We start from the raw sequence: 16352 nt of genomic DNA, 5'->3' as shown, positions 1-16352 counted from the left end.
TCTCGATTCAAAACTTTCTTACTGCATAAATTGGCTTGTTTCGCTATTTAGAAGCCGTCATTTAGGATATATGAATTATTTATTTACTTAATCTCCGCTTATGACAACAATAGTTGGAATTCGAAGGATATATACTCGATGTGAATGATGGACTTTCTGGATCGTAACAGCCTGACACGGCAAAACTGGCATACTGGTATGTTTAGTTATCAATATAAGTCACATTGTGCTTTATTAATTGTATTCGAGCATTTTGCGACTTATTGAATGACTTTGATACCCGATATCAACATTTCATCGGGGATTTGCAGATCATCAAGCTGTCCTGAAATTCAACATTGATTTCAAACTCTTTACTTGTTTGTACTATTTTTTAGTGTTAGTACTTTTTATCATTTTAAAGTTAAATGAACTGTGTCACAGTAAAAGAGACATTAAGGCGATTGTGGCCAGTTTGGATCTAGATCAGCCTGCAGTCGCTTGAAAGCTGTTTGCTTAAAAGCGTTTTTTCTGACAATAACAAATAATTTAATTGGATACTGATTTGACTGCGCTTTTCCTGTGACCTGGCTCAAATAATAGAATTGTCATTAATCAAATTATTTATTTCGAACATTAATCAATTGTTTTTCTTGTCCCTCGGGATCAATGACTCCAGCACTTTCCTGTTGAGAATTGAATACTGCTTAAGGCGATGCTAGGGGGCGTGAGAGATGTTGCACCTTCCAGTATCGCTCGATTGTTCATTGTCGGATCGGGTACTACGTACATGTACCCCGGGTACTCTTAAGTATTTTTACATGTATCCCGGGTACGGTAAATATACTAAAATGTACCCGGGAAATTTAACCCTAAATCAGTCGTTGTCAACTATTATTTTGTAATAATTATATATACACATTTATGTCAATTTTCTGTAGAATGGCCTCTATATTATCGGAACACATACTCAAAAAGCATGTTGATGCAGTGTTTTTGAAGAGAAGTGTGTTTAAGATAATCGGTTGCGCGTTTTACGACATCGGATTTTGGGCGCGAATACAACTCGGGTACAGTCTAATATGGACCGAGTGCAATTATGTTTATTTACCGTACCTGGGGTACATGTAAGTATACTTAGAGTACCCAGGGTTCATGTAAGTATACTTAAGAGTACCCAGGGTACATGTAAATAGTACCAGACTCAAAAAACCGAGTCGGCAATATTTGACTTAATTTTTGGTTTGGTTGCTCTCGAGGGATCGAAAATTTCAGAATCTTCCTAAAAGCGTTACGGGTTTGATCCCCAGAAGCGACATTGAAAACTAGCATACTTTGTTATCTAAAAGGCTGCTAAACCTGATATACCATGATAATGTAAATTTTCTCTCACATGATGTTCATCAGTCATATTATATAAAAACTTACAGCAGTAGTAAACAACTGGACAATAATTAATGAACGCATCTTTCATTTGTCTTTGACATTTTGATTTTGACATGGCCTAGATTTAAATATGTAACTGGACTTTACCAGCACTCTTGTAACAGAGCTAAAGTTTAAATTTACCATTGAAGATCACCTAAATCCAGATTTGCTATTATAGACGTGTGGAAAGTTTTAAGGGTGTGACAAGTAAGCAAAAATTGGTCATTACCCAGAGGCCACATCTGATCTATGACTGTATTAAAACAAGAAAAATCAGTGCCTGATTTAGATTTCCTTATATAGTTCAATAAAAACTAATTCCATAAGCCTGGTAACAGTTTAACGGTTATGCTACCAATGTGTCACACCAGGGCCTTGAATTTGAAATCTAGGACATGCATGGTAATTTCTTCATGAAATCAGGACACAAAATTGTATTTTAAGTCCTTAATTGACCTGGCTATAGTTCTCAGATTATTATAAGCTCAATCAGTGTATTTATATAATTATTTATGATTTGTGTATTGTAAACATATACACAATCATGCAGTTACATGATAGCAATAAATAATATCAAAGCTACCCATACTATAAAGATAATTGACAAAGCCTATGGTCAAAATGTGAACACATTGAGTGTAATCGCCCTCTCGTGCCAGCAAAAACAACACGTTGACAGGTTGTCATTTTTGACAGTTCTACTTTCACTTTCATTTTGTGATATCAAACTATTCACAATTATGTGGCTGAGAAAAATATCGCCATTGCTTTTTATGCCCCCGGTATGGTGGCCTATATCTGTTGAACTGTCAGTCAGTCAGTCAGTCAGTGTGTCAGTCTGTCCGTCCTTCCGAAAACTTTAATGGCCATAACTTTTTTAATATTGAACATAGCAACTTGATATTTGGAATACATTTGCATCTTATGGAGCTGCACATTTTCAGTTGTGAAAGGTGAAGGTGAAGGTCATCCTTCAAGGTCAAATGTCAAATATAAAGCGTCTGTCTGTCTGTCCGAAAACTTTAACATTGGCCATAACTTTTTCAATATTGGCGTGCATGCGTATCTCATAGAGCTGCACATATTTATTGGTGAAAGGTCAAGGTCATCCTTCAAGGTCAAGGTCAAAGGTCAAATTTTGCAATATTGAAGATAGCAACTCCATATTCGGCATGCATGTGTATGTCATGGAGCTGCACATTTTGAGTGGTGAAAGGTCAAGGTCATCCTTCAAGGTCAAAGGTAAAATATATGACTTCAAAGCTGCGCAGCAGGGGGCATTGTGTTTCACAAACACAGCTCTTGTTTAATATATTTTCTGCACATTTTAAAAAAAAACTTACATCAACACTCGATTTTCTTCGTTAATTCAATCATTCCTGACAGACTTGTGTACATATTTCGCTTACATTTTGACGCGCGTAGGTAGGACCGCATTACCGCTTCTGAAATGTTAATTCAAACGAGGAACTTATCTGATGTTTGACGGAAAGGGCCGAAAATGTGCGAGTGTGGGTCAAGTCACCCACGGGTACTACTTTTCCGTTCCCCCAATTTTTTTTCCGTACCTAAATTTTTTCGTACCCAATTTTTTTTCGTATCCAATTTTTTTTTTCGTACCCAATTTTTTTTCATCCCCAATTTTTTGTTCATTCCCAAAAAATTTTCTGTCCCAATTTTTTTGTTCCCAAATATTTTTTCGTACCCAAATTTGTTTTCATACCCAAATTTTTTTCGCAAAATTTTTGTACCAAATTTTTTTTTCGTACCAACATACACAATTGTGGTGATAGTGGTGATGTAGATAAACTTAACTTGATGCTTTTATATCCATCCTCTCAAAAGCATCGTCACACCAGTACTGTCAGTACTTTGATTTAATAATGCAATAGAGTGATGATCAGGTACATTGAGTAAAATAAAGCTATGTATATTGATAGCAATCGGTCAGCAAATGCACAATGTTAAATTTATATTCGGCTATAATTTGAACAACATTTGGTTATAAAACTATACAAACTTTCATGACAAATATAACAACACACGTACACTGAAATTTTAAAGATTTTATACAAGAGAACTTTTTACATCTGTTCATACCACATTTCGTAATATGTGTGTTCACATTTTACGTACAATGAACATGTTTGACTGTACAGGAAATCTTGATTATGTTGCATTTTAATTTAAAATCGCTGTGTCAAGAGGTTTTAGGAGAACAGTTTACAGGCTACCCTATTGAAAGTATAACATACCGGTATATGTGCTCTGGACCATGCCGTTTTAATGGTGAAGCTTAAAAGTCTCGCTTTTAAATTCTTTGGATACATTCATATTAACGAAGCGCAGAAAAAATTGTGATTTTATTACTATTCCTGATACGCCTCGATCTCGCACGGACGACGGACGACGGACGACGGATTGTTTTATGCCATGATTGCTATGATTATTTCGCCTGTCAGTCTTCTAATACAGAGTCTTTAAAAGATCAGTCAGGATACGTACAGTGCTTATGGCTCCAGTATAGCCAACACTTTTGGGAATGAAAGAGAAAATTTGTGGAAGCTTCCAAAACTAATTTAATTATTTTATACAAGTAACCTGGGCTAACAAACTGGCCACATACGATATGCGTTATTGTTTTTAGCATGGACGGGCTGAACTGAGGCTTTCAAGCGGGTTAGTTTTTTTCTGCTTTCATATTTAACCGTACATTGTATTATACTCCTACTTTTTCATGAATAACCCCTCTGTCCATACCTTTTCATGCGAAACGTTTTAGGATTTTATGGTTATTTTAGAAGAATTCAAGATAAGGTTAATGTAATAGGATAAAAACGATTTCATACCTAGAAAAAAAGCAATTTGTATTAAGTTTGCATTATTCAGCAATGTTATTAAAGTGATTTGATTTAACATGGCAATGTCATTTTAGCAAGCCGAAGTCCAAAAACGTTTTTTAAAGGGCGTTTCATACGTTTGAGTGTTTTTTTCAGCAATTATAGTTATTGTTTATAATTTCTATTAGGGACGTATACAAATATTATATGGTAACTGAAGTGTTTGTTGCGATTATAGAGTTATTGAATGTCTAGAATTTTCACTGGACTGGTTCCTGCTTCGAACTTTATTATAAGTTAACATCGTTACTTTAAATATGCACTTTTAATAATTATTGTAGACTTCTTCAAATTTTAATCAGTGAGGTATACAAACGAAATTGAACTTCCAAAATCGATATCAAATGATTGAACAACACTCTCATATAAGTAGAGAACACGATTATGTTAAAACCTTTTCGAATTATTGTAAGGCTCTCAGGTAAGATAAGTGAATGAGACATTGTGTTTGGTCTCAACAATACCAGGTTGAAGGAAATTATACGTACTTCCTGATGCTAAAGATAACAATGTTAAACAGCTACCATGATGGTGCAGATATAGGCTTGTTTTATGTCCTGTTTCCAGTGGCGTAGTCCTGACTGAATTGTTCAGATTATGTGTTTGTGTCTTAAACCTGTGACGTTTGTCAATAGAGACATCAAAACGTTCCTGTTTTGATGTTTGTAAATCACAAGCAATATAACAAAACATCCCAGTGGTTTTATTTGTTGTTTAATTATTGAAAAATAAATACGTTTCCTACATAGCTTTACATTTAAAACGTCACATTAAGCAGTGTGTGATATACTAAGCAATACACAGATGCATTCATTGTCAATACAATTGTCTGATTCGAATCGAAAATAAACTTCGTTTAGGGCAATGTATCCTTGCGAACAAAGATTTATTTTGCTGTTGTTATGTAACTATACAATATACATGTATACTGTTATTTGCATTGTCCACATTAAGATCTGGGTAATTGAGGGGGAACTGACCATTAAAAGAGAACTTATTTATGCCTCTCTTCGAGAAAGTGGTGTTTGAGGGTGGGTTACATAGGATTACATAGGTTTGTTTTCTCAAAAATTTGCTTCTAAATTGCTATTAAAATGTTTTTGCTATTGCTTTTTATGTACAGTTTACTCAATATTGTATTAACTATGCTCGTTGTACAGATATTAATAATGGCATGAGCATATGCAGGAATGTGATCTTTCCTTTTTATCCTATTAACACAACGTGCTTAGATTCGTGTTAAGTCGCAAAAAACATAGGAATGAAGGGGAAGAGCGATTCCGCATATTTCAGGCGGACAGAATGATCCGTTTTTACACCTTTCCGAATATTACACTGGCAAAATAGAAAAGGTCTGAAAATAAAATACCAGAAATAATGTCATCGCACTTTTTGGTACTTCATTCTTCGAGCAACTGCCAGGTGCCAAATAAATTATTGCCAACTATGAGGTTGATACCTTTATAGCTATACACTAGCAGTTTAGTACCCTCATAATCAAATATATCACATCGTTTGCATATACAAAGTGAAATAAACATTTCGTGTTGTATGGTATGTGTAATATGACTCATTTGTTAGTGTTAAGCTTCGCGGTTTGTATTTTATGTCGTTTATTTGCATGTTTACTACCTTATTTTAAACATTTTATTTGCGATCGATTGCATCTATAGTCTCATGCTTGCTGAAACGCTTTCGAGTCCGTTTCCTAAGCAACAGCCAGTACATGGTCCCTACGGGGGAGATCTAAAGAACGCTCCCACATTGGGGATCGTACCCTGGCCTCCCGGTCGCTAGGCGGACACCGTATCAATAACGCCACGGTGGTAAAGCTATACACATGCTCTAATAACATTATCTGACTCAAGGCTTATTTATATCACACGAGAGATTTGACACAAGTCATTCCAGTTATACATATTCTTAGAACAATATATAAGCGTTGTTTCATAAAGAGAAGCTTACGTACAGTAAGGTCACCATGGTATACATGTTCTACATTTGTTTTCGAATTACACGGCCATTTGCTAATAAAAACTATCAATCAAATTGTTGGCAAATTAATTATTGCATAAGGATATTAAATGCATTGATTGCAGGATTTCTACAATGTTGTGGCATATTAAAGTTACACAAAATGTAAAATTTATTTTATGTTCAATGCATACTTTGTAAAATATTTTTCGCACTCGATGTTAAGTGATATTATTATCAATCCAGTAATGTTCGATATAAGACAATTTATGGTGATCCTAAAGCTAAATTATGTTTCATTTCATGTTAAAGTTCATGTTAAATTTACTTGTTAGCAAAGATAATTAGCATTATTGTGTGCGTAGATATACAATTTGAATGCCATGTTCTTACAATCTGATATTTTAGTATTCAGGCAAAACCATTAATTAATGCTCGCTGGCGTATTGGATATGGTGCCTTGCGATTATGAGGTTATGGGTTTGATTGCCGCTATGGGAGCGTTCTCAAAATAGTGTAATATCCTGGACACCGACTCCGGAGCATGTGTCAATAAACCTCGGTCTTAGAAAATCGAGACAAAATAAATATGTTCAAAGGGACTAAAAAAAGTGTTTTTTTAATGCCGTATTTTTTAACAATTATTAGTTTATATTGAATAAAACATCAAGACTGGTATATTACATTACTCGAAAAAAGTTGTTAAGTTTGTATATTTTCAGTATATTCGGTAATAAAATTGTACTGGGTATGTGTACCAGGTAACTATCAGTTAACTATAAATAATGCAGGTAGATTGATCATCATCGTCACGTGGTAAACCCAGGAATGCAAATTGTGCATGCGTAATGAATTGTTTATATTATATATATAAAATGATCAATCTACTTGTGTTTTTATAGTGTGTATATCGTTTTGTCACCTATTTTCGCGATGTACTTTCGATTTCACATCGCGAAATTTTATTACCGAATATACTGAAAATATGAAAACTTAACTTTTTCAAGTAATTTAATATAACAGTCGTGATATTTTAATCAATGTAGACTAATAATTGTAAAAGAAAATACGGTATTTTATAACTTTTTTTTGTTCGTCAATCTGGTTAATGGTTCCTTTAAACTAAACTAAAATATGAATATAAATGCAACATTAGTTAACATATACTGCATCCGTTGCTAAACGGTTAGGACGTTCGCTTTCGGTTCGGGAGGTCGAATTATCCAAGTCAGGCGTTTATGATATGGCAGATATTTCAAATGAGGAGTTACACTTGCCTTTCTTCCAAGAACCCGATGTGATCTATTATATATTAGACTGTAATTGTTTAATACTGAGAGTGTATATGCGTAACTTAGTTTCTCACATTAGTAAGATAAAGGCGATAGTCCGTGTCAACACACCGAGTAATTCTCATATCCAACATTTTACAACATTTGTTAAAGTTAAATTGAAAACTTAACATTGTCAAACAAATAGTTAGCTTTTACATTGCAAATTAAAGGGATCTTTTAACGTTTTGGTAAATTGACAAAATTGAAAAAGTTGTTTCAGATTCTCAAATTTTCGTTTTAGTTATTATATTTGTGAGGAAACAGTGATACTGAACATTTACCGTGTCTAATATAGCCATTATATGCATCTTTTGACGATTTAAAAACCTGAAAATTATAAAGCGTTGCAACGCGAAACGATTGAATAATTTGGAGAGTTCTGTTGTTGTCGTTTAATTTTGTGAAATTACGAAGATTGTTTATATAAAGTATAATATACGTCTTTCATACATACTTGGCAGGATGGCCGAGCGGTCTAATTGGATTTTACTCCAGGACTCCGGGGGTCACTGGTTCGAACCCTGATGCGGTCTACTTCTTTTTTTCCTTTTTTTAAATTTTATTCTGGATTTTTACTGGAGCTTTTTAGATCCAATGTTTACATTTATCAATATAAAGCATTTAATGACAATCTTCAAAACATGCCAAAATCTGTGAAAAGGCCCCTTTAAACACGATTTTGCCACACCTTTAATATTTCTAATATTGCAATGGCACTTGATTTGTCAAAAAAAAATTTTCAGGCAATGGCAACACACTGGCAATATGCGGAATCCTTCGGCGAAACGAACCTTCAGATGTTTGAAAATGAGGATCTATGTGACATCACATTAGCAGCCGGAAATGAGCAGAAACAGATCAAATGTCACAGATTCATTCTCGCCAGCCGTAGTCCAGTTTTCTATGCCATGTTCTGTGGTACATTGGCCGAATCCAAAAATGTTATTTGCGTTCCAGATATTGAGCCAGCGACACTGAAAAATTTATTACGGTTTGATGTTATTTTATGACATTTATGATTGCAGGTTACGGCTTTAAAAGGGTTAACAACTAGCAACTTACGAATTACAACATAAACAATTGCCTGTGCATTTAAAAGGATTTATATTTTCATTTGAAACGTAATATTTACTTGAGTTGTTATCAATCCAGTTTATGAACTTGATGTATATATAGAGGCACAAACAGCTTAAGAATATTTACATGACTTATATGTTCCCAATCAATGTTATACTACTAAGAAATTGTGGTTTTCTTGAAAACGTTACATGCTAAATATCCTATAAATTGGAAACCATAATGTCTTTAGATATTATATTTTCTCGCTTTACGATAAGCACATGTTACATTGCAGGTATCTGTACAGCGGTAATATCGAAATACATGCTGAGACAGTTCTTTGTCTGTTGTACGCTGCTAAGAAATACGACATGCCTAAGCTGGAATCCCTTTGCATGTCATTCCTCAATGAAGGAATTGATACCGAAAGCGTTTGCACAATCCTCGACCAGGCCATATTGTTTGACGACGAAGGGCTGAAATCTAAAAGTTTGGACCTTATAATGACGAAGTCCGAGAGCGTTTTAAAATCAAATGCGTTTGTTGAAATGTCAAAGTCTGGATTACAGGAGATACTTAAACTAGACGCATTCAGTACCAGTGAGTGTGAACTGTACGTTGGATGTAAACGCTGGGCTGCTCAGCGATGTAGAGACGCTGGGAAACAGGCAACAGGTGAACAAATAAGGCGGGAGCTTGGAGATGAGCTCATTAGCCTCATTAGGTTCCCGACCATGACAATGGACGAGTTCAACGATGTTGTATCAACTGAAAACGTATTAAACACAGAGGAATTACTCAGCGTGTATCGCAGTATTACACAAAACAAATGCGTCTCAAAATGTATAAACAATCCTCGATTTGGTTTTACAAGATGTTTGTTTGTAAGATGTGTACGCGTTGACAGCCCTAGGCAACGTGGGTATTTGACACTATGGGGGGGTAGGCCGCATGTCCTCTATTTTACAGTGTCTAAAGACTGTTACCTGACTGCAGTGGATATGTTTTTGCCGGATTCTGAAGATTCTGCGACTGGTGTGCTCGAAGTCATTGAAGGTACTACAGTAATACATTCTCAGAATATTGCGTTGCATTACCACGAAGGCATTGAGCATTTGCTCGTTAATTTAGATACTAGTATTCATCTTCATGAGTCGCTTAAATATTCTGTAAGAATGCAAATGAAAGGTTCACGTGGGTTTTGTTGTGCTTCAGCTAGAAACAGTATAACGATGGATGGTTTGACTATGACGTTTATTGACTTTATGTCACTTAATGATACTAACGTTTCAAAAGGGCAGTTTTATGGGTTTGAACTTTTAATCAAAACAAACGAACAAAATACTGCAAAATGATATCAAATCTATTTATGAAAGTACGTCTCACTGTATGGTCCTTGTATAAGAGTAGTGATACGTAAATAAAATAATATCCTTTTGTGTACGGTCATATATTAACGGAATGAATTGTAATTGAGCTACGTTATATGACATTGATAATTATGTGAGTATCTTGAATCAGATACATATGCAAAATATATTAAAACATGGTTATGGCAAAAGCTGCGTTCAGTTTTTGTCAGGTGTTATGTTCCTTCCCTAATATATACAAAGTGAAACTCCAGCTTTATCAGCAGGACATACATTTTATTATAACATGTGATCCTATATTTATTTAGTCGAAATGAACAGCATAACATAAATTGTTTTAATCAATTACTATTTTCAAGTACCATTCGATGATGTAACTTCACATATGAACTACATTTTTTAGCCGGAAAATCATGTAAGAGTGATATGTTTTTATTAAATAAGCACGTATTTGTATTTTTATTATTGGTAAAACCAAGCTCATATCATATCGCGTTATAAGTTGCATTGATCTTCCAATAAACAACAAGTCATTATTGATTTTATATTGACAAAGAGGAATTTATAATATGTAAGTGTCATTTAAATAAAATACGTTATGAACTGAATGAATGCATAACGCTCTGTTGAAAATTTAACGTTTAATTGTATGTGCAATATTTTGCACTATGTAGATGATATGTATTACTTTATCGTTTACAAAGATAAGAAACGCCATGTTAAACTATCTTATAACTAGATTAATACTTAATATTTGATATGTATTGACACATTATAACACACGCGTCCCCGTTCTTTGTGTTAACCACATGACACAGTTGAACAACAAAGCGCCTAAATGTGACCTGGTAACAGGATAGCTTCATTGTATACAATAGTTTGTTGTCCAGTCTATTCGACTAAATTATTCGGATAAGATAATGAATAAACACATCGCCGGAGCCCACAGTATTACACAATAGGTTCAACATTGTCCTCGTAAATATTCAGTGCAAATCTAAAGATAATCGTAGCCGATTCTAAAATTAGCTAATACATAGTGAGCACTTTTTGATATGGATAATTTAAGGCATCTGTTTATATATTGATGTATAAAACACCCATATCATCAAAAGTATAACTGTAACAGCTCAAACACTGTTAGGGTATTGCTACATATTTGGAAAATCGTTTTTTTTTATGTTTTATTCATATTTTGTTTTGCAGAATTGTGCGTATAAATGCGAATGTCCAAATGTGTGATTTGTTTGTTATAGCTATTACATATAAAGCTTATTTAAATGCTTATATAGGATGCATAACTAAAAAATAAAACAGGTTACATGTATTCAACATTACTCACTATGATTAAAAAAACAAAACAGTGAACAATACATGTAATTAGAATAACGAAACAGAAATTGAAAACATAGTACAATAGCGGAGCTCAAACTCGTGCACTATGAGCCATACATAATTGCATGCACCGTCATACTGTGGGATAACTGTTATTCCGCTTTTTATACATATTGTCTTTACGGAAGCAAATGTTTGCATGTCCTTGTTTTTCCTTCCAGACAATCAAGAATGATGGTCGACAATTAAAAAGGGTCAAGATTAACGTATCGTATTATATTCCGTTGCCATTTCATTACGTAGTGTGACGAACCGAATAGAAAATCTTCGTTTTCATAACCAGTGATGACCTTACTACTAACCAACGCGCAGATAACGATTAAGACGTTTGCGTTTTTGCTTGAATATGCATTGTTCCTGCTGATATGGACTCGACAACCAATAATATGCTGTATTAATTATTCATGACCACAAAGTCTCATCTCCGAAAGTTAGTCAAGAAGAATCGCGTTTTTGAGTAAATGTAAAAACCCAAAGAAAGAATTTAAATACATAACCACATAATTACATATAACTTAATAAATACCTTACCAAAAATGTTTCAATCATAAATATTATGCCTACTATTCAAACGTGTACAATAAACAAGCATTCCTATCGTGTATAGACAATTATCGTGCAATAAAATAAAATATGGTATACGTATTGTGTGTAGCATATCGTTGAAGAAAACCTGCTTTGGTAAGGAAACATAAACTTTTACATTACATAGCGGCCAGGTCCAAGAAATCGGCATAGCCGTCATGTCACAGACATCGCACGCGACATAATGTGTCCTTGCACGAGCATTGCTGAATAGAAAACGTGATCGTCCACAAGCAGTGCACATCACATAACGTGGTCTTCTGCGTGCATGACATTTTACATAACGAACCCAATAGATCAACTGCAATTAAAACTACAAAAGCAAAATAAAATGTCAAATCCTCGTGTACTGCATATTTCATAAGGAGGACAGTATTTAACTGGCAGTAAAAACAAGGAAAACAGAATAAAATGTCAACTCACCAATGCTCTGTTATTTATAAAAACGCCTTCACAACTTAACACAGCCTTCAACGTCAATTACCGATAACATAACAAGGGTGCAGAATCAACGGGTTTTTAGGCGTTTTCACACGGACTGGGCATAATATAAACACACTGTTAGTTTAAACCTATTTATTTTAGCTCGATTGCGTCGAAAGCCTTAGGCTTATATAAACGCTCTCGAGTCCGTTTCCTGGGCCTAGAACCAGTACTTGGTGTCTTTGGGGGAGATCTAAAGAAAGCTCCCACGGTGGGGATCGAACCCGTGACCTCCCGGTCGCAAGGCGGACACCATATCCATTACACCACGGCGACCTTAAACACACTGTTAAGAGCTTAATTTTTGCAAATATCTCAAGTAACTGAAATACATTTGCATGATCGTTCGTGCATAAAAAACAGTTTTTCTTGCAGTTTGTGCCGATATCTTAATGTATAAAAATACAATATTTGATACTTCTGAAATCGGTGACAATATTTCATAAAATAAAATAAAAAGAAAAGAAAAGAAAAATATTTCTGAGCCTCTGAACAGTTAGGTATGTAAACCCCATCATGTGTTTTTTTCTTAGTTGAAAGATGAGAAACTTGTTGTCTCACAAATCACTTCTGTCAAATCAAAGCGCTTAAATACTTTTTCACAAATCGCCACATACAGGTAACCCTATTGTTTAGTTTCAGTTGTTTAATAATGCGGACCATTAAAGCATTAAAAAATATGTATGATCTTAACTAATTAATGTACGAGCGTTGATCAATATATTCGCAGACTGGGGTCATGATTTTCATACCCGATATCCTACACTAGTAAATTAAATGAATAATCTGGTTTATTTGTTTGAAAATAAACCGGGTAATTTTGTTGTCATTTCGAACTGTTTGTCTTTTAGCCTTTACCAATGCATGTAAACAAATTGGCTGACAACGACACAATTATTCGTTTCTAGAATTTGGAACAGTATACGTGATAGTTTATTCTAATTTCGTTTGTGTCCAGCGCCGGAGACAAGGTGCCTGTACCACGTGACTTTGTCGGATATGTGTGGGACAATCGGATGTCAACAAACCATCGTATCAGGTACGTTTCTGATAATTTCTTCATTAATTCAAAACCATTTAAAAAAAACAACAAAGACGAGAGCCCGGTCATTGTCAAAATACACAACTGTGTTAAGTTTGCGCAAAATTAATTAGTATTTTTTCCAAAAAAGTGCAACCGCGTGTTTGAAAACACACAAAGTGAAATGCTATGTGTGGTATATTTGTTATTCAATCAACAAAAACGTTCATTATAATATTGTTGAAGGTTTAAACAATAGGGCGGACATTGTAATTCTTCATAGAGAAGCTACATATATTGTATGTTTGCGCATATACATCTGATTCGGAGTCTGTGTATACAAATGCAATAATGCTATGTGTGGGACACATTTTTGAAATGCTATGTGTGGTATGCAAGAATTTTCCCGTCAGTTCTGCATTTAATCTGAACACAGTTTTGTAAGAATCTAAAACATATACTTCAGTCTGTACTGCAAATATATCAAATTAACCAAATGTTACATGATGGAATACTGAAGTATTGTGTAATGTTTAAACAATTTATGTTTAATTGAACATAAATTTTATATAAAACACACTGCGTAATTGTTATCAAACCAATGGTCTTTTTTAACAAACACGTTATGTTGAACTATAATATTTTTTCTTTTTTTTTTACTTATTGTCTTTAAATAAATATCACGATTGATATTTCTGCCTGATTATTAAATTCGGTCCTTTTTTATAAATGAATGACAAAGAAAGTAAAAGCACTTGCTTTAAAACGGGTTTTACTTCTGTTGTTTTTCAGACTTGACAAGGATTAGTCGATGGATTTGTAACGCTTTAAGGCGCGAAGCTGTGTTATAATTAGATGAACACCATGAAACCACACGGAAGGTGTTGTGCGGCAAGTTAATTATCAAAACCACAGTGACAGAGACGGACCCAGCTTCATTCTGTGATGTTTACGGAAAGCTATTTCAACTAACTATGCAAACATACCATTGAATATGTATTGTGGCATAATCAAAACAAAACATGTATTGATATTTGTGTATATTTATGTGTTTTGTATCTATGTTATTAATGAAATTGATTAGATGAATATAAAATCTGAGTATATATGTTAATAAAACAATTGTTTCATAAAAAATAACAATATAAATCCAATGATGATTGTTTGTGGTCTATTAAGTTCATTTAGTTTCCAATATCACCTCCTTAATTAATAATAACATTTCTTTATAACCAGCATGCACATGTAACAAGAGAAATTAAAGCACCAAGTACATAAAGAAGTACATCAGTATTCGCAAAGTAACAAATCTTGCTATACAAACATATAAATGATCTAATTAACACGTAATAAATGATCATCGCAAAAAAGTCTTGGCTTTGGGGGTTTATTATACCAACAAACATATTTAATTGTATTAATACTTCATGAGCTCAATTTTAAATGAAATCTGAATAACTGAAAATAGTGTAAGATGTTTAATGAAAATACGCATTCGACCCGGTCATGAAAGGGGCTGCAAGATCTTGTTACCACCGCAACAAGTAATAAACAATACATGTTGTTCAATGTTTTGAATTGTCAAATGTTTATTTAATGTTTACTTTGATTGTTTTCTTTCTCTGCAATACTTGCACCATCTGGTAACAAAACAAACAGTCTTTTAAACTTTTGAACATTAACTATATATGACAACTTTTCATTGATCCAGATATCAGTACGTCTCTTGAAGGTGCTTCCAAAAATACTTTTATCTCCCTTAAAAGAACAAAATACACATGAAATAAACTGTAAAACTTAAAAAAATAAATAAATAATTGTCATGCGTGATATATAAGATAGCTCAATAGGATTTAGATACGAATACATGATGTTACAGAAAAATAAGTTATTGATCCTTTTGTCTATTTGTTTAAATAATGCTGTATTATCTCTTTATGCTTATTTAATAACTCTCGTTACGGTCTAATATGTTTACACATTCCTGATAAAAAGCACACAAAGATACGTTTAATAACACTTTTTGTAATTTTGTTACAATTATATTCACATGACACCTTGCACAAACAATCCTTACGATTTTGTGTATTAAACAAGTGCCTTAGTTGGAGGTAACAACTCAATGAAAATTTAACATTGTGTAACAATCAATTTTATAGAAACTCACAAGAAAAGGTTTGCCGCAACAGAAATATTTTCCTTCCCGTGGGTGGCTTTGTGATTTTCAGAACGCATGGGAGATAACTACTTGAAATTGGAATCAGAAAACCTTCTTCTGGTACTTTACAGAAGTGTGTGTGATCCAATATTCGATCACATAAATTACCCATGTTTAAGTACCATCTCAATATAAATTACTTTCTGCAATGTATTTTCGTAATTAAAAGGCAAACAGAAGTAAATAAGCAAAAACTGCAAGATTGTTTGTGCGATAACCAACACAAAACCGTCAATTAATTTTTGATTAACAAAAATACAGATATCCGACGAGTTCTCGTTCTTTTTATATTTGCCCATTTATTTTCCGATTTGTAGATTAGGGGTGTAGCAGTTTCTAGCATCTCCTGACTGGGCGAATGATGGGGTGGGGAGATTATGGTCAACTTATCTCGTATTCATGAATAAGGTTCCGTATCCAATTCCGTAAGGAAATTCTGGCATTTAAATGTTGAACTAACTCAAAATTATGCAAATAATAAATAGCATTCATCCGAGACGCCACTTGATTTATCGTGTTTCTTGTTTGTGAGTATTTATTAAAAATAAAGACTCTTTTACTAGAAATACTGGTATCAGACAGAGACGGGCAATATTGGAATAAACT

The 16352-nt window shown here is 33.9% G+C and overlaps 1 protein-coding gene across 2 annotated transcripts in view; it reads left to right on the top strand.

The window, feature by feature from the left end:
* LOC127844883 (BTB/POZ domain-containing protein 6-like) overlaps nt 1–14529 on the top strand; it is a 22373-nt gene extending 7844 nt beyond the window's left edge. The window contains exons 2-5 of one of the 2 annotated variants that reach the window (XM_052375419.1): nt 8359–8606; nt 8970–9730; nt 13466–13546; nt 14321–14529. In XM_052375419.1, coding sequence (XP_052231379.1) covers nt 8362–8606; nt 8970–9730; nt 13466–13546; nt 14321–14379 — 1146 coding nt within the window. In that variant the 5' untranslated portion in view covers nt 8359–8361 and the 3' untranslated portion in view covers nt 14380–14529. Of the gene's footprint in view, nt 1–8358; nt 8607–8969; nt 11284–13465; nt 13547–14320 lie in introns of those variants that run through there. The other variant, XM_052375418.1, reaches the window with a different exon arrangement.
* The last annotated feature ends 1823 nt before the right edge of the window (nt 14530–16352 follow it).

The sequence above is a fragment of the Dreissena polymorpha genome, chromosome 9, assembly GCF_020536995.1.
Source record: "Dreissena polymorpha isolate Duluth1 chromosome 9, UMN_Dpol_1.0, whole genome shotgun sequence".
NCBI classification, from domain to species: domain Eukaryota; kingdom Metazoa; phylum Mollusca; class Bivalvia; order Myida; family Dreissenidae; genus Dreissena; species Dreissena polymorpha.
The sequence above is the reverse complement of the archived record's forward strand: the minus strand, read 5'-3'. Positions and strand labels throughout refer to the sequence as shown.